Raw genomic sequence first — 17,382 nt, forward strand, 5'->3', positions numbered from 1 at the left:
GAGCATGGTATGGATGTTTAATATATGAAGTAACAAATAAAGCAGGGTTGTGTTCTGCCTTACAGCAGTGTTTCAGTGTTTGGGTTGGACCCCGGTGTAGTGGCTTCATATACATACGAGGATGCAGCTGAAGACTGACATACTGTGTTTGTATTTATGTGGTACACATTTCCAATTAAAATACGTCAAAATGTATTTTCTCTCTGTGTTGTTAAGAACTGACTATAAATATAATTTTAAATTGATATGAAAACTTGCACATCAACAGTAAAAGTGTGTGGAGAGAAAGTGTTCACGGGGGACGTAGGGAGTCTCAAAACTCCACACACACACTGACCCCAGTCCATGTTAGGTGATCCATGCACTTCTCAGACATTCATAAATCAGAGACCAAATGTTGATTAATCAACTTGAAATTGGAGATATAATGTTGATATTCATTCAAGTGAGGTGGTATATATTGCACCATTCTTTTATTTATTTATTCAAGTTGGTGGTATTGGTGAATAGGAAAACACTAATTTATTCAAAATCTTGCTTTTACATGTAGATTAGACACTTTTGAATCTAATTTCTCTCCATACAAGTGGCCAACTATGGAACCTCAAGGTTCAATCATTTTTAAATAAAAGACATTGTGAAATAAATAAAGGAATAAATGAATTGTAAAACAACTCATTATGTAAGACTGGCAGAGAATACCGGTACAGGTAGACGGCATTGCTGTCCAAAGTTAAAATATTTGCCCTCCTCTGAGATGGAATTCAAAACCAGATGTTGCATAGCTCCCTCACAGGATGCGAAAACATGGGCCCTCAAGACAACAAGACACCAATAATTACACTAATAATTGTATTTATTATATTGTAATAAAGTTCGGTCAGGAATATTTCCACCAGGGCTAGCAGGCCTGTAAGTAACCCTGTTTAACCCGGGGTGAGACTGAAAAATGACATCTGGCTCCACTGAGAGCAAAAATATCAGTTCATCTTTATTTCATGAATCACAATATTGAAACAAAGTCTCTAAACCGGCTCTGCTAGGACAGTACCGGGCATTAAGACCCTTAATGTGAAAGAGGTGCCCCTTCTTTACATTTGCCCCTGCCCCCAAAGAGTCTCTGCACGCCACTGGTCATCAGTCCACGTGTAGGCAGCAAACTCCAAACACATTGATCATGCAGGTTTCTAATGCTATACAGCGGCCAGGTTAGATGTGTGTTCAGCAATAACACAACCTGTGTGTAGACAGTTTCTGTATGAGTACAAGGTTTTTTCAAAGGTTCCGCACATTAAGTATCTGTCTTATATATGAGGTATAAGATTAAAATGCTTCTGGTATTTACCACACATAGTAAAATACATTGTGATTGGACGCTCTGTCGGGGCTGGATCATCATCATCATCATCATCATCAGTTGAGCTGGGAACCATCGACCCGGACAGCCCGGAACAAAAACACTGACGGACCAATCATCGATCTGATGCATATATCTAACAGACCGAAGAAAAAGGGAAAGGAGGAGAAATTCTTCAGTATTTTTAACATTTCCCGCTAACCCGCCACAACACACCGTGGTCGAGTGCAGCGGATGAGACAGTTACAGGATGGAGGATAATACTTCAGAGGGGAACTGTGAGTAACTGTTCACCCACACTAACTGAGAGCTAGCTAACAGGCTAACTTCACTTATTGTTAGGGAGGAATTGTGACTGCGTGAAGAAAGCACTGTTAGCTAATGTCAGCATTAACCCCTGCACTGCTGGGGACCCGAACTTAAAAACTATCCTGGTTAGGAAGTAAACGCAAATATTCTGTTTGTTAAACATCACTTGTGAACTGATGATGTTATTACCGAGCCCTTACTGCGGGAGTCGTGGGTTCGACTCCCACCTGTGACTCCTTACTGCCCCCCCCAACAGCTGCTGTCAGTATTAATTAAAGGCAATAAAAGCCCCCCAAAAAAAAAAAAAACCTGTGTGCTGATAATTGATGAAGCAAAATGTTTAATTTCTTATATGTTTTTTTATAATCTTATATTATTGTGTTGTTTGTTATATCATTGTTTATTTGGTCATTTCTCCATGAGGAAAAAAACAGTTTCCACCACAATAATGTGTTAACACTACGCCTGATCCAAGTCTCTGCCTGTTAATGTTGACAGTTAAAAGTTAGTTGAATTAAAAGAATCGAGACAATGCGTGGTGTGAAGGTAACCTACTTCTGCTGACATTCAGGTACCCGTCTCCCCCTCTCCGCTCTGCGCCTCCTGATCCCACCGGTTCGGCTGGTTTCAGCAGCGATGTGGCAGACCATCCAGCAGAAGGTCGTGGCTGATTATGGGATGCTTGAGGAGTTTGTTTCCATGGTTACAGACATTGTTCCAGAGCTTCTCACCATACGCCAGAGGGTCCAACTTATCCTGGGCCTCAGAGCACGGGTGAGAGGGAGCAGTAGTCCAATACTGACTGTTAATAATGACCAGATATGTGAATATGTAATACCATCAATAAAATGTTGTCTTCTTTCATAAATGGTGAAAACAGTTGAAACAGTGTGTTCAGACACCTAGCTGCTGAATGTTGGCATGTAAGACGCACTTTAGACACAGAACAGGCTGCCGTGACTAAATCACACAAAAACACAAAACACAAAAACAACTTGGTGTATATTGCATTTAATAATGAATTTACAAGAGAGCATGAATCATCAAGAGTTTGCCCTAGCTGTTTCTCCTCACTCAACAACTCTCAACAATGTTTTAATACTCAATGGTGAAAATCCGTTGAAACAGACAGCGTGTTCACACCTGCTGCTTGTCTTGTGAGAGAGCCCAGACATGCTATTTGCATTACAGTGAACCAAATGGAAATCAGACAGCATGTTTCGTGTGCTTACGGGATGTCACTTGAGGACATTTGGCCCTTCAATGGCCCTGGACACATTTGTACACAAAAGAATGTGGTCATACGCGGCCCAGCTCACCGATGTGTTCTGAGCAGTCTGTTACCTGCACATCTTCATCTGACCGCTCACTGTGGCTCCTTCCATTACTCCCTGTAATATTTCCAACTGGTTTGCCATTTGCCATGGCCAAAATAATTCATCTGTAGAAAATTAAAAAAATCAAAATAATGCTATCAGTTAAATTCATCTTTAACTTTTATTGTGTGGTTTTCTCTTTTCTGGCAAACTCTACAGGAACACTGGCAACCAGTGTTACACTACTGCCACCTGCTGTGTTAGAGTGTGAACCACAAAGCAGGAATGAAAGAAAACAATCATTTAAGAGGCTCTGGATTATTTATTATTAATATGTATTATTAAATGATCAATATTTCACCTTTAAACATAGCAATTATCAATCACGACACCCCTACATTCATCAATGGGCCTTAGGCGCAGTCACTATTATGTTACCTCATTCAATGACAGATAGTTGAGTTAACATTTGTTCCTTGAACGTTATTAGTCATTGTTCATTTTACAGCTGGCAAAAATATGTCACTAGTTTAATAAGAAGTGATATAAATATAGTTCTACTTATAAAGCTAGAACTGGCCAAAGGTTTACAGCTAACTGTGCTAAAGTAGTGTTTTCAGAAGTGTGTTGCTGTTGTTTGTTGTTTTAGCTGATTCTGGAGCTGTGTCAGTTTGAAGCTACTGCTGACTTTCAGCTCCTTCAGCCACAACTGGACAGAGTGCAAACGCTCATCAAGGCGTGGGTAACGGAGGTTAGTTTAAAGTGTTGTTACTTCAGATCAATGAGAAAAAAAGCAGTTTATGTGAAATAAAGTTCCCTTTAAAAATAACCAATACAGCCATACAATGGAGGGGGATTGCTTTATAATGGTCGTGTCATGTTCTGCAGGTTGGGGCTGCAAATATGGAAGCGCCACACTCAGAGTTTGTGGATCTAGTTAAGAACTTGCTGACAAATCCTGACGAAAGGGAACACTTCTTTCAGGTCAGTGTTATTGTAAATCCTGTATTTCTGATTCTTTAATGAGGTCAGTCATTATAGTTTTCAAGTGTTAGACTGAATATACTTTCAGAACATTTTCCCTGAAGAGTTTGGTCCCACATATGATGAAGAACTTCACACCTTGATGTGGATGTTCCTATCCAGACTTGAAAGGTTCCTTCCTCTTCAGACTTTCCAACAGGTACATAAATGATGGACAAAGGTTGTGACACTGTCATTTTGGTATCTCTTTGGGCTAGCTCTGATTTTTGCTGTTTTCATAGATCTAATCTCCCTTTCTGTCTTTCTTCAGGTTGCCTCCATGTTTGGTGAGGTGTCCTCAGTTCTGGAGGAATGCATGGACTCTGTGTGTCGACGCGAGGACCTCAAAACCCTCCTGCATTATCAAAAAGACCTCAGCCAACTGGATCACAATGGCAAGCCTTTCTTTCCCTTTTGCTTGATGAATGAGTTAAACGACATAAAACATCAGTGAATGCAGCTTTAGATATTTTAGACAAGTCAAAGTTTTCTCTGAATAATTGGCTTGGAAAGATTTAATGTGTAGCATACTGTTTGAATAATGAATGACACTGAACAGCGGGTGTCGAGCTTTAGCCTTTTCCACCATATTATTATTATTTTAATATTTTTTCTCATTTCAGATGGGTCCTTGGATGGCGCCTGCATTATTTCAGCTCTCAAACTTCCCTCTGTAAATAGAACTGAGGCAGATGAAACACAACCACAGGCCAATGTCTTGAATAATGTGCTATCGTGTGCATCAGATATGGAGAATGAATCTTTAACATTGCCTCATACAACACAGGTAACAACAGATACGATCACAGAAGGCCAGATAAGCGATATAAAGGTTGATGAAACTAATTGGACTCCTGGGGAAAACGGAACAGCGGTGCTTTTGGGTGATGTCATGAGACATAAAGAAGCAATAGGCCCTGTGGAGAATGCTCCATACCATGTAAAACAGTGCCATGTTCAGCTCAACAAGCTGACATCTTTACAGTCTAGACCTGTGAGACGAAACAGAGGCCTGAAGATGAAAAAGATCCTGTTAGAAGAGAAAAGAGGTCTTCGTGAAGAGGGCCTCTCTGCCCGCAAATCCGCTTCTAAGAAAACAAATCTTTCAGAGGGCCCTGGCGAGGATTCAAGCAGCTACATCAAACAGTCGTATTTGGCTCCTGTCAGTGATTGCAGTGAAAACGACTCATGGTCTTACTACTCAGATGAGGGCTCTTGCTATAAGACTGCTAGCAGCAGTCCCAGTGTGGCTGACTCATGGTCTAACTACTCAGGCGATGAGTGCTCCTCTGTCAGGGTTTATGCTGAAGATGATTCTTTGTCTAGCTGCTCAAATGAGGACCCTTCCTTCACAAGTCCTAAAAAAGTATCAGCTACCAGCAGAAAGCAGGGTACCTCCAGCATCAAAGCCAGCGCTCAGAAAAAGCCCTATAAAGACCCATGCTTTATCTGCAAGGAGCACTTTAACACTACCCTGGGAACTCACATGAAAACCCACTTTCCCACTGGTGATTACGCCTGCCCGCGATGCGACAGCAGGTTTAAACTCCTCTCATCTTTGAAGCTGCACATGAACAGAGTGTGCTTTGAGTACAGCCAGCAGCCGAGAGTAGATCCGGAGAAGCCGGATGAAGCTGCGAATCTGTACAAATGTGACAAATGCCAAGAGGCATTCAGGTACAAAGTTTCACTGGGCAAGCACAAACTGACCCACGACGAACTCTACTGCAGCGTGTGTAGGAAGGTGTTACGGGACGCAGCAGCATTGGCGAGGCACAATGCTTCTCACACCTCGTTCCAGTGTAACCGCTGTGAGGAGACCTTCACCAATTTCAAGCCCTTGGTCAAGCATTGCGAAAACATCCATAAAATCAGCAAGCCTTTTAAATGCAACCATTGTCCGAAGACCTTTTCCAAGCTGCGCCTTTTAATCAGACACGAGTGGAAACACACGGGTCATCTACCGTTCCGGTGCGCTCAGTGCGGCTGGCGATTCAAAAACGACGCAGATCTCATTTCCCATGAAAGAGTGCACACGAGAGAGAAACCCTACCTGTGCGCAGAGTGCGGCAAGACTTTCGCCCAGAGTTCCAACTTGTTGCGGCACTTGAATTTCATCCACAGCGAGTCTCGAAATGAGAAGAGGCATTCTTGCTCCGAGTGTGAGAAATCCTTCAAAGACAAAGGAGCCCTGAAAAAACACCAGAAAAGCAAACACTTGCACGAATTGTTCCGTCACCCGTGCTCGTTCTGTGGAAAGATGCTCTCTGCATCAACAATAGCAAGACACAAATTAATCCATACGGGAGAGACGCCTTTCAAATGCACCATGCCTGAATGCAACAAGGCCTTCAGGTCAACTGCTGAAGTGAAGAGGCATGTCCTCATTCACCATACTACAGAGAGACCATTTAAATGTGATGTCTGTGGGAAGGGCTTCATAAAAATGTGTTATCTCAACGCTCATGCTAAAATACACTCCGGAGAGAAGCCATTTGTTTGCCATATCTGCGGCAAGGCGTTCCCCAAGCTCTACAGCATGCGAAGACACAAAAAACTTCTACATACTTTTGTAACGCAGTAGCCCCACATGGTTATTCATTGTTAAACCGAGCAACAATTTTACACATCAAAGTGTGTTTCGAGCTTCTGGGTAGTAGTACAGCTTAAACAGTTGTACAAGGCCATTAGTGCCTCTAGAGGGAGCTGTGCAAACTCTGATAAATCTCCCCAATAGATGTCACTTGAGTCGGTTACGGCTGAAGACTACAAGTTTGAAAATGAAAAAAAAAACCTGGGGTTGTGGAGTTAATTGAGCTTACCATAAGCAATGCATTGGGTGACATCACGATAGGTTTACATTTAGTTTTGAGAAGGAAAAAGAATGTGTGGAATAAAAAAGGCATTATATGTGGTTCTGCTGCATTGATTTTGATCCATTTTTAAAAAATGGCCATTGTGAGTCCAACAATGTTACAGAAGTGTAATGCAATATTTCTACAGTACTTTTTTAAGCATTACATTAGTCAAATCTGATCTCGTCACAGATTATGTGTATCACTCACTGCAATTTGTGGCATCTTTGTTTACTGTGTAGCTAGTTTCTATTTTTCTTTATTACATTAAAATGATTGAATTAGTCATATTGACTGTGATTTGTAGTTGCTGACTGATCAGTTGTGACAGTCCCTGTCCAACATGCTGATGTGCTGATGTGGTGGACAAGTTATAGTTTTTCCTATGTGTCCCTGAAGGTACCATCAGCAGCGAACTGATTTGGAGCATGTGGGTCAGGTGCTCCTAAAGGATAAAAACCCTGTCCCAGCTTTGCCCGGGTCTCTCTCATTTGGCTGCATCCCCGCCAGCAGCAGCATGTTCTCAGCTTTTGTTTGATTTCTGCTTTGTTTTCACTTGACAACATTTACATTACTGATGTTACTGACTGACACACTCCACATTTGTACTTATTACCTCAGTTGTTTAAGTTACTATAATAAATGGCTGAGGGATACTTCATCCACTGTATGTGTTTATTTCCTGTTTTCTGTCTCAAACATTGCCAAACATCATACATCACATGAGGTTAAATTGTAACAGCAGGTCACATTGTTGGGAAATTTGAATCAACCTAATGTGGCATTGCATAAAACAGGTGAATGCTTGCAAACTAAAAGGTTGTGGGTTCAAATAAATACATGACGTCTCTGTTGGGACTGCGTTTATATGATGTGATACTATTTTTAAAACTATTTCATGTTTTTAAAATAGTTGTTTTTAGATGTTTTTTTTAATATTTTGTATATATATATACTTTCCTTATTTCATCAATCGTATTGTTTATGTTATATGTGTTTATGAGTGGAAAGATTAAAAGCACATTGAAACTGTGTGTATTTATCCTATTATATCAAACACATGGATACTGTTGTTGTGTGTTGCTCATTTAGAATTCAACACGTTGCATGTGTGGGTGTGAAACTATTTTGAGGTTGAAATCTAGAAGCTTTACATTATGTGACAGAGGTAAAGGGAAAGCGGAACACAAAAAAAAAAAAAACAAGATGCGGAACTTGTCATAGCCAGCTGGCTCCCGTCGGACTGTTATTCCGGACGGAACGCAAAGCAACCGTTGACGCACAAAGATCGGCTGAGTGACTTCGGACTCTGGGACACCAGCACCGTAAAACTCTCCAGTTTGACTTCGGTCGAGCGACGGACATTGCTCTCCCTGCCTGTAATGTGAGTGCAGTGACCGCAGTATGGACGGAGCTATTTCACAGTTACACGGTGAGTAGTAGCGCGCATAGACACAGTTGTTTGGCTAGGCCGTGACACAGCCCGCGCGCGGGAATGCCATTGCTAACTTTGTCGGGAAATCGCAGTTTTTAAGTCATAATACACTACGTACCTCATTTAAATTGAATTCAGACCTTAATTGGTATCCCTTTGTTCGTCCTCCCATGGAGACTTTCAGCTAGGTTCCTGGTTTTGCATACATTAAGTGGCAGTTTTGGTGTAGCTACGTGCTAACGCTAGGCTGTAGCTTGTGCTATCTCAGCTAACGCCAGCTAAACTGGCTGCAGTGCACTCAGACCATCAGACTACTAACGTTAGACTAATGTTAGACTAACGTTAGACTAATGTTAGACTAATGTTAGACTACTAACAGCTCTCTGCTGATTTTTAATGAACTGACGCAAACTGTTGTCCAGACAAATATATTTACGTGGTTGTTGTTAGTAAATACATTTATAAAGCACTGTTTATGACGTAGTCGCACATCGACGTGTGATATTAAGTCAATGTTAGACTTTATCACAGAAATGATAGTAGACACATCCGCCTCAACCAGAGGCTGGCTTTTTATTGGTTATGCGTAGTTTCCAAAGAAAAAGTAATCCTTTGAACATTAGATGAGACCACAGCTTTGTCATCCGTTTATTGGTTTATGGTGGGCGTATCAAAGATGGGTAAATAAGATCAGGGGTAAAACATAAAGCTTGGTTTATCTGATCCACCAAGATGATAGACCCTAGCTTTCCAGATGAGTGTGATAATGGTATATTTGTTGCATTATCTCTTACTGGGAAACTGTCAATGGATGAATTGTGGAAAGAGGCTTTGGATTAGTTTTTTATGCCTCTTGTTTGTGCCTCTGGTGTTATTACATCCAGATCACTGACATTAAATGCTGTTTACCCAAACATTAATACTGAAAACATTTTCTAATATTCCTGACTTAGTGTCAGACAGTCACAGTTACAGTTACAATGATCTTTAAGGAAATGAAAACAAACACATAATCTATAACAATCTCTCAAAATATTAAGTCTTATACTTTAATAACGCTAATACAGTCGGATTTAATAGCTTAAATTAATGTGATAGGAAACAAATATTCTGCTGCATCCCTACTCTCAGTATTGAAAAATTACCTTTTGAATAAAGAAGCAGCAATATTTCTGTCCATAAATTACACAGGAAACCCCCACTCTATCTTGGACTAAACAATGTATTCTCAGTCTACACATTGTGTTCGGTCTTGATCTAATTTGAAAGTGTTACTGTGTCCTCCTTTCAAACAACAACACATTTCCCTGTTTGCAGGTCCCTCTCTTCCTCTCTCTGCTCTGCGGCTCCTGGTCCCACCGATTCGGCTGGTCTCTGCAGCCATCTGGCAGACAGTGGAGCAGAAGATTGTGTCAGATTATGGGTTGCTTGAGGAGTTTGTGTTCATGGTTACAGAGATTGTGCCTCAACTTCTCTCCACGAGGCAGCGGGCGGAACTCATTTTGGGTCTCAGAGCACGGGTGAGGAAGAGTTCTTGGTTTTCAAAACCAAGAATATGTTTAGATTGAAGATTAGATTTTTGTGAAGAAGCTATCACAATTGGCAAGTAAAGGATTACTTGTTAACATCACAGAACCACCAAAGTAGTGCTTGAATGTATTAGTCTGTATTAGGGCTACACAATTGTTCAGTCTCCAAATCGCAGAAGCTGCAATGTTTAGAGAAAGGTAAAACGTTGGACAAAACCGCATTAGAAAAAGTTGTTGCAAAATGATCATTCCCACAAACACAGTATCTGTCAAAATAATTGCAGTAGGATATTTTCTCATTATACCGTGCAGCCCAAGTGCAATTTTGGCATTAAATGTAAGGAGGAGACACATACACACACACACACAAACCAAAACACTGGAGGTTAAACAGAGAGGAAGTTTGTGGAACCCGGGACCTTAACTTGTTTATTTTGCTGCATTTTTGAAACAGCACGGATGGATGATGCAAGCTGTCATATTCCTTTTATCTGTCGCAGTGCTGCGACTCACCGCACATTCATCTAGATGATGCAGCAGTTGGCATCGCTGACAGCCTCAAATTTATATTGGACAGTTTGACGTTGATTGCAACCAATCAGTCTCAGACTGATTTTATTAGACCCATCTTGGACAGTGACACTTGCATTAAAGTTACACTGCTGTTGTCACAGAGTGTAAAGGTGGCTTAAGGCTGATAGTGATTCTTGCAGGCAATTTAATGGATTTTAGACCCCAAACAAGCCCTCATTATAACAGGACATTACTGTGCTTCGATCCCAGCAGTGTGTGTAGGCCTTCAGAAGGAACATTTGCATTTTGTGTGTATGCTTTACTTCAGGTGAATAATGATGTTGCAGTGTGATGGATTACTTTTAAAGAAGCTGGATGGGACAGAGCTGTTTTTAAATTGATTACACTGAATTTGGGAAGATCAAACTGGCTTGCACACGTTCTCCCTCTCATCTATACTCATGTGTTGGGAGAAAAAAAAAAAATCTCCTTGTTGTCTTGGGAATAAACATCTCCTTTTCTGTACTTGTGTTAAAATGGTGCAGAGGCCTTTTCGAACTAATCCTACCCCTGCAGTATTAGTATTTTTTCAGCTAGTGTTTGTTTTACATTACCCTGTTGGGGCTGTATCAGCGTCACTCCTTCTAGCAGCCTCTGCTTTTTGCATGGCACGCCAATACTGGAAATAGTATACAGTGGTGTGAAAAAGTGTTCTGAGTTCTTTTTTTCTTTTTGCATGTTTGTCACACTTAAATGTTTCAGATCAAACTAATTTAAATATTAGACAAAGACAACACAAGTAAACACAAAATGCAGTTTTTAAATAAAGGTTTTTATTAAAATCTAAACCACATGGCCCTGTGTGAAAAAGTGATTGCCCCCTAAACCTAATAACTCTTATCAACTGCAATCAAGCGTTTGTGATGACAGTGAGCCTTTCACAGCGCTGTGGAGGAATTTTGGCCCACTCATCTTTGCAGAATTGTTTTAGTTCAGCCACATTGGAGGGTTTGAGCATGAACAGCCTGTTTAAGGTCATGCCACAGCATCTCAATTGGATTCAGGTCAGGACTTTTACTAGTCCAGTCCAAAACCTTCATTTTGATTTTTTTAAGCCATTCTGAGGTGGACCTGCTGGTGTGTTTAGGATCATTGTCCTGCTGCAGAACCCAAGTGCGCTTCAGCTTGAGGTCACAAAGAGAACATTCTCCTTCAGGATTTTCTGGTAGAGAGCAGAATTCATGGTTCCATATACCACAGCAAGTCTTCCAGGTCCTGAAGCAGCAAAAGAGCCCCAGACCATCACACTACCACCACCATATTTTACTGTTGGTATGATGTTCTTTTTCTGAAATGCTGCGTTAGTTTTACGCCAGATGTAACGGGATGCACACCTTCCAAAAAGTTCAGCTTTTGTATCGTCAGTCCACAGACTATTTTCCCAAATGTCTTAGGCATCATCAAGATGTTTTCTGGCAAAACTGAGACGAGCCTTTATGTCCTTTTTGCTCAGCAGTGGTTTTCGTCTTGGAACTCTGCCATGCAGGCCATTTTTGCCCAGTCTCTTTCTTATGGTGGAGTCATGAACACTGACCTTAACTGAGGCAAGTGAGGCCTGCACTTCTTTGGATGTTGTTGTGGGGTCTTCTGTGATCTCTTGGATGAGTTGTCGCTGCGCTCTTGGGGTAATTTTGGTCAGCCGGTTTAGATTTCTTCCCCCCTTAATAATAAAAACCTTCATTTTAAAAACTGCATTTTATGTTTAGTGTTATCTTTGTCTAATATTTAAATTTGTTTGATGATCTGAAACATTTAAGTGTGACAAACATGCAAAAAAAATAAGAACTCGGGAATGGGGCAAACACTTTCTCACACCACTGTATTTATAACAAGATGTCAGTCAGGAGGCTGTCACAGACCCACTGTTTTGCATTAGCATGAGGAAATATAATGCATATAATGGTGGGACTTTATATAACTGAAGCATTGAGATGTTGTAAAACCAGTCACAACGTGCAGAAGGTTATTTAGACCCAGTGAATGGGAACAGAACAGCAGGCTGATATTCAGCTCTACACTGCAGAATCACTGCTTCATTATTGCTGCTGTTCTCTTATTCTAGCTGATCCTGGAGTTATGTCGCTCTGAGGAGACTGCTGACCTCCAGATTATTCAGCCACATCTTGACCGAATGCAGAACCTCAGATCCCTATGGAAAGTGGAGGTGAGTCCAAACCTGCAGTCAACACTAAGTAAATGGTGTGGTTCTTTTGAGGTTGGGGTTTTACATTTGTTTATGACACTGTTTGTACGGACCCAGGGGTTGGCTTTTAGCTGTTTTCTTTCTTATTTCAGTCACCTGCTATATATAACAGAGTATGGCATTATAATACTCTAAAGTGACACTTTACACACAATCTTTTATTGCAGACTGCTAATGTCGAACAAGAGGCCTCTGACTCACATTTCATGGGCCTTGTCCAAAATCTGCTTCGAGATCCTGAAGAGAGAAGAAACTTTTTCCAGGTAAGTCCTTTGTTTTATGATGTACTGCTGTTTGCCCTGTACTTAAAAATGCATGGTTTGTATGGACTGCTCAGGTATTTGACACGTATGAATTACTTTATGTTCCAGGATGTTTTCCCAGGAGACTTTGGCCCCACATATGACAAAGCAATCCAGACATTGATGTGGCTGTTTCTGTCCAGACTCGAAAAGCTTCTCCCCACCCAAACTCTCCAGCAGGTACACATCACTATCAAGTTTTGTGCTTGTGTTTTTTTGTGTCCAATTGCCATACACAAAGTCTGTGTCAAAGTCCATATCTGTTTTTATAACTTGTAACTTAGGTTGTTATTCCAGTGTTGTGAAACGTAAAAATGTGGGATGTTTTTTTATGCGTTGCTTCATATTCATATGTGTATATAACAAATTTCACCTCACATTAGGATTCGGTGCTGTTGCCTCACATTACTTTTCATTGTGTCTTTATCAGATTGCATCTCTGCTCAGCGACACCTCGTCTGTTCTGAATGAATGCATGGAGAGTTTCTCTCAACCTCAGGAGCTCAAAACCTTGCTGGGCACTCAGAAAGACCTCAGCCAGTTAGAAGACATAGGTAAGCTCATAATTTCAGTGAATTGTTCACAGAATAAAACAGATATTCAACACTTTATGGTTTCTTACAGAAACCAAACACTATTGCAAAAGTGGTATTGTAGATTTGCAAGTAACATCCATCAGAACAATCCAAATCTGTTTGTGTCAATTTGACAGTTCTTGTGACCTCTTCTCTTTTCAGAATCTTACATTGTTGACAGCGGCATCTTGTCAGCCCTGTGTCTCCCTCCTGTGGAAAGAGTTGTGATTGTTAATGAACAAGCGGAAACAGATGCGGAGAGTGGACTCGTGTATACAGTCTGCACAGAGATGGAGGTGGAATCTGAGAACAAAGAGGTGTACATGGAGGGAACTGGCACATCTGAAGATTGTGCACAAACCCAGTGGTTTGGTCTTGGCAGCGAGGTGAAAGCAGAAATGGACAGTGTAGTAGTTACAGATCCCGTAGAAGGCGCTGAGGCCAGCGAGAGTGAAGTAGCAGAGGACCAGCAGGACGACCAGTCTGGAACGCTGATCATCGGGGAGGACGGCCAGGTGACGGTGCTCGACAGCACGGAGAAGAAGCCAAACAGACGCGGGAGGAAAAAGAAACGCCCTGTAGATGAAGACTTTGAAGTGCAAACCAGAGCGAGAGGCAAACAAGACGATTCAGAATTTGAGAGCGTGTGGGATAGACCCGTCCGAAAGAACCGCGGACTCAAGATGAAACGCTATCTGTCGCAGTGGAGGAAATCGGGAAAGACACAGGGCAGTAATACTGCCAACAGCAGCCCTAAAAAGTTTGCCAGATCCCAGACTTCAGCCAAAAGCAATGACTTGGACGAGAGAACATGCAAAGTGTGCGGCAAGGTGGTGAGTCGTGCCAAGTTCTTGGAGCGCCACATGAATCGACACTCAGAGGAGCTGCCCTTCTCTTGTCCTTCCTGTAAAAGGTTTTATAAGAGCTTGCGTTACTTGCAACAACACAGATGTCCAAACATGACGAAAGCAAAGGCTGGCCGGAAAGCAAAGGAGCAAGACACTGCAGCAGAGGAGGGTGAACAATCATCCAGCGGGGTTCCTTGTGAGGCAACCAGCGAAGATCAGCCGTTAGACAACACAGTCCAAGACCCCGATTACTCGCCCCCTGCAGAGAGATCTTCCAAAGATTTGGGGCAGAAAAGCCCTGAAGGAAACAAAAGTGTGATAGAAGGGCCGTTCTACTGTCCTCACTGCAGCGTCGAGTTTAAGTGCAAACAAACGTTCAGGTTCCATCTGAGAAACATTTGCTACACTGAGCAACAGGTGGATCCTGAGCAGCCCGAGGATGTGAAGCACTGTTTCAGGTGCGATGAATGTGACAAAGCATTCAAGTACAAATCAACGTTGGATTCACACAAACAAACTCACAACCCGCTGTACTGTGAGGTGTGCATGAAACTGGTACGTGACCCAGAGGCGCTGGCAATGCACAAGGAATCCCACACTCCATTTCAGTGCAACCAGTGTGTGGAGAATTTCCCTGTGTTCAAGGCCCTTCACAAGCACTACATTGACGTCCATAATCCCACGGAGCCTTTTACCTGCACCCACTGTCAGACAACTTTTGCCAGTTTGAAGCGTTTCATCAGACACGAGTGGAAACACACCGGCTACCAACCATTTCAGTGCCCTCACTGCAGTAAAAGATTCCGGTCGTACTCCGACCTCGTGGAGCACCAGAAAAAACACACTAAAGCGTATCCATTCCTCTGCTGGGAATGTGGCAAGAAATTCCGGCATGGCGTGACACTGACGCGGCACGTGGAGCGCGTGCATCACACCGGCGAACCCGTATCCGAGAAACCTACGCCAACCTTCACCTGCGCTCAGTGCGGGAAGACCTTCACTTCCAGAAGATGCCTTCTGAAACACGACAACTTCCACCACAAAGGGCTGCGTTTCCCGTGTGAGCACTGTGGAAAGGGATTCTTTGGTAAAGACGCTTTGGTGAGGCACACTTTGATTCACACGGGCGAAAGGCCTTTCAAGTGCGACGACTGCGACAAGTCTTTCAGATCGGCTGCAGAACTGAAGATACACAGGAGGTACCATACTGGGGAAAGACCATTTAAGTGCAACGTCTGTGAAAAGGGTTTTGTCCAGTCTTGCTTTCTGACTTTACACATGCGAACCCACACAGGAGAGAGACCATATGTTTGTACAGTGTGTACCAGGGGCTTTACAAGCTTGCATGGCCTAAAAAGACACAGGAGACTTGTTCATGCATAGTTAATGTTAGTATGATTCTTACTCCAATGGGGATGTTCTGTTCAGCATTCCCCTACTGAAGGAAGACAGAGGTTAACAACAGCTGTAGACCTGAACTTGAGGAATTTGATTCGACCTTGCTCTAGGACACTTCAGCAGCATGGATGTTGAAGGACCTTACAATGTCAGTCACACTATCTCTGTGGCTGTCGCAGCTCGGACTGTCAAACTGTGTAACTGTATAATGAATTATAAAAATGTATCTTTGTATTTTTTACAGAAATGTTTGCTGTAGTTCTACATAAGATTTGTATGTTCAAATGATACAAACCATGGTTCCTTGAGGAATTCATGTCTTTTTCTTGAATAAATGGAACATTTGAACAAGTGTCATTTTGTTTGCTCCTGAGGTCGTTCATGTGATTTTGAACATTGGTGTTGCTTGCACAGGGTTTGTTGTTGACAGAACTTTGGGCTGGATTTCATGCAGGGAGGCAGCAGAACGTCCACGTTTCCACAGTTTATGGTAACCACTAAATAGACTTTTACAGGAAGGAATATGGGATTTTGTCCGGTGTAGCCATTTAGTTTGAAGCGTGGTCTCTTGATTGTAAATAATGGCGTTAATGTTACAATTTTTCAGTCTCGCTTTTAAATGTGTTTTAAGGAAATGTTTTTTGCTCATGCTGTAACAACTACAAAACTAAACCAATGTGGAACCAAAAGCGGTATTCCTTCATATCCTTCATACTTTAAAAAAAAAAATCATTATGGATGTAAAATAGGTATTAGATTGCATTCATAATGGTTTTTAAAAGTAAATCTAACCTGTTTAAACCTTTTTAGCCTGTTTAGTGAACAAATGTCTAATAGTGTTGCTTAAAATTGTGATACTCAACCAATAGATTGCTTGTACTTGGTGTAAGCTATTCTCCAGAACAGTAGAGGAACTGCAACTGCCCCATGACCAGCAGACAACAGGATATTTAATGTCAGGGTTTCTCTTTTTAACAGCCTATTTTACTCAGAATAACAGATATTACCCACGTGGCACGTGTAATGAATTGCATTAATAATGGCTGTATTACGTTATGGTTGCCAGTGAGTCTTGTGCACGCTGCCTCAAATGCATTGCTTTCTAGGGCACTATTGGAACACAGCAACCATTACTGTTATTAGGCACACCTTTGGTTTTCCTGCCAAAACATGTTGAAAAGATATAACAGTGGAAACATAAATAAAAACTAAACAGTACAATATGAGAGACATGCTATTTAAAAGTCAATTTCATCAGCTGAACATGGTCACTGCATACATTTCTATACCTTTTATACATTTATTTCATCAACCACAGATTGTGTCAAACTTCATTACAAAGCTATCCCTATATCACTCATTCAACTGATTCTGTGAAGTTATTGCAGCACCAAATGAATAATGTAATGTTGCCTAATTGACCGTATAGTACTGGATGAAGCATTTGTACTTCATATCTATTGTATAAATGACACTAACAGAAATCCATTGCGGTGGTTATTTTCCGTATATTTACAACATATTTTATTCACAAATTCAGCAGCTTTTAATCACTGAAACCTCAAAAACGTTTCACCCCAGATGGGACTCGAACCCACAATCCCTGGCTTAGGAGGCCAGTGCCTTATCCATTAGGCCACTGGGGCTAGATAAATGAAT

General features: G+C 41.6%; 2 protein-coding genes and 1 non-coding gene across 4 annotated transcripts; 2 read left to right on the forward strand and 1 right to left on the reverse strand.

Annotated features, from left to right (window-relative positions):
- The first annotated feature begins 1,446 nt into the window (after positions 1-1,446).
- On the forward strand, positions 1,447-7,521 carry LOC127372875 (zinc finger protein 665-like). The gene is made up of 7 exons (XM_051416779.1): positions 1,447-1,635; positions 2,238-2,440; positions 3,632-3,733; positions 3,871-3,966; positions 4,055-4,165; positions 4,277-4,400; positions 4,629-7,521. Exons 1-7 carry the CDS (start codon positions 1,608-1,610, stop codon positions 6,587-6,589), a joined length of 2,625 nt encoding a protein of 874 aa, XP_051272739.1. The 5' UTR covers positions 1,447-1,607; the 3' UTR covers positions 6,590-7,521.
- Positions 7,522-8,097: 576 nt separating this feature from the next.
- On the forward strand, positions 8,098-16,080 carry LOC127372874 (zinc finger protein 271). 2 transcript variants are annotated; one of them, XM_051416777.1, is made up of 7 exons: positions 8,098-8,292; positions 9,613-9,815; positions 12,460-12,561; positions 12,768-12,863; positions 12,972-13,082; positions 13,333-13,456; positions 13,640-16,080. In XM_051416777.1, exons 1-7 carry the CDS (start codon positions 8,265-8,267, stop codon positions 15,706-15,708), a joined length of 2,733 nt encoding a protein of 910 aa, XP_051272737.1. In that variant the 5' UTR covers positions 8,098-8,264; the 3' UTR covers positions 15,709-16,080. The 2 variants fall into 2 exon arrangements, with proteins under 2 accessions (XP_051272737.1, XP_051272738.1); XM_051416778.1 differs by lacking the exon at positions 9,613-9,815.
- A 1,216-nt stretch (positions 16,081-17,296) lies between these two features.
- On the reverse strand, positions 17,297-17,369 carry trnar-ccu (transfer RNA arginine (anticodon CCU)). Its single transcript has one exon. It is a non-coding gene; the product is annotated as a tRNA-Arg (tRNA).
- Positions 17,370-17,382: the final 13 nt, after the last annotated feature.

The sequence above is a fragment of the Dicentrarchus labrax genome, unplaced genomic scaffold (genome assembly GCF_905237075.1).
Source record: "Dicentrarchus labrax unplaced genomic scaffold, dlabrax2021, whole genome shotgun sequence".
In the NCBI taxonomy this organism is placed as follows: Eukaryota; Metazoa; Chordata; class Actinopteri; family Moronidae; genus Dicentrarchus; species Dicentrarchus labrax.

Bases quoted from the DNA above. Each gene is read 5' to 3' on its own strand.
- LOC127372875 (XM_051416779.1), top strand. From the start codon at position 1,608: ATGGAGGATAATACTTCAGAGGGGAACT. The intron at 3,967-4,054 runs GTCAGTGTTATT...ATATACTTTCAG, and splicing joins AAAGGGAACACTTCTTTCAG to AACATTTTCCCTGAAGAGTT. The intron at 4,166-4,276 runs GTACATAAATGA...GTCTTTCTTCAG, and splicing joins CTCTTCAGACTTTCCAACAG to GTTGCCTCCATGTTTGGTGA.
- LOC127372874 (XM_051416777.1), top strand. From the start codon at position 8,265: ATGGACGGAGCTATTTCACAGTTACACG. The intron at 8,293-9,612 runs GTGAGTAGTAGC...CCCTGTTTGCAG, and splicing joins AGCTATTTCACAGTTACACG to GTCCCTCTCTTCCTCTCTCT. The intron at 13,457-13,639 runs GTAAGCTCATAA...TTCTCTTTTCAG, and splicing joins CAGCCAGTTAGAAGACATAG to AATCTTACATTGTTGACAGC.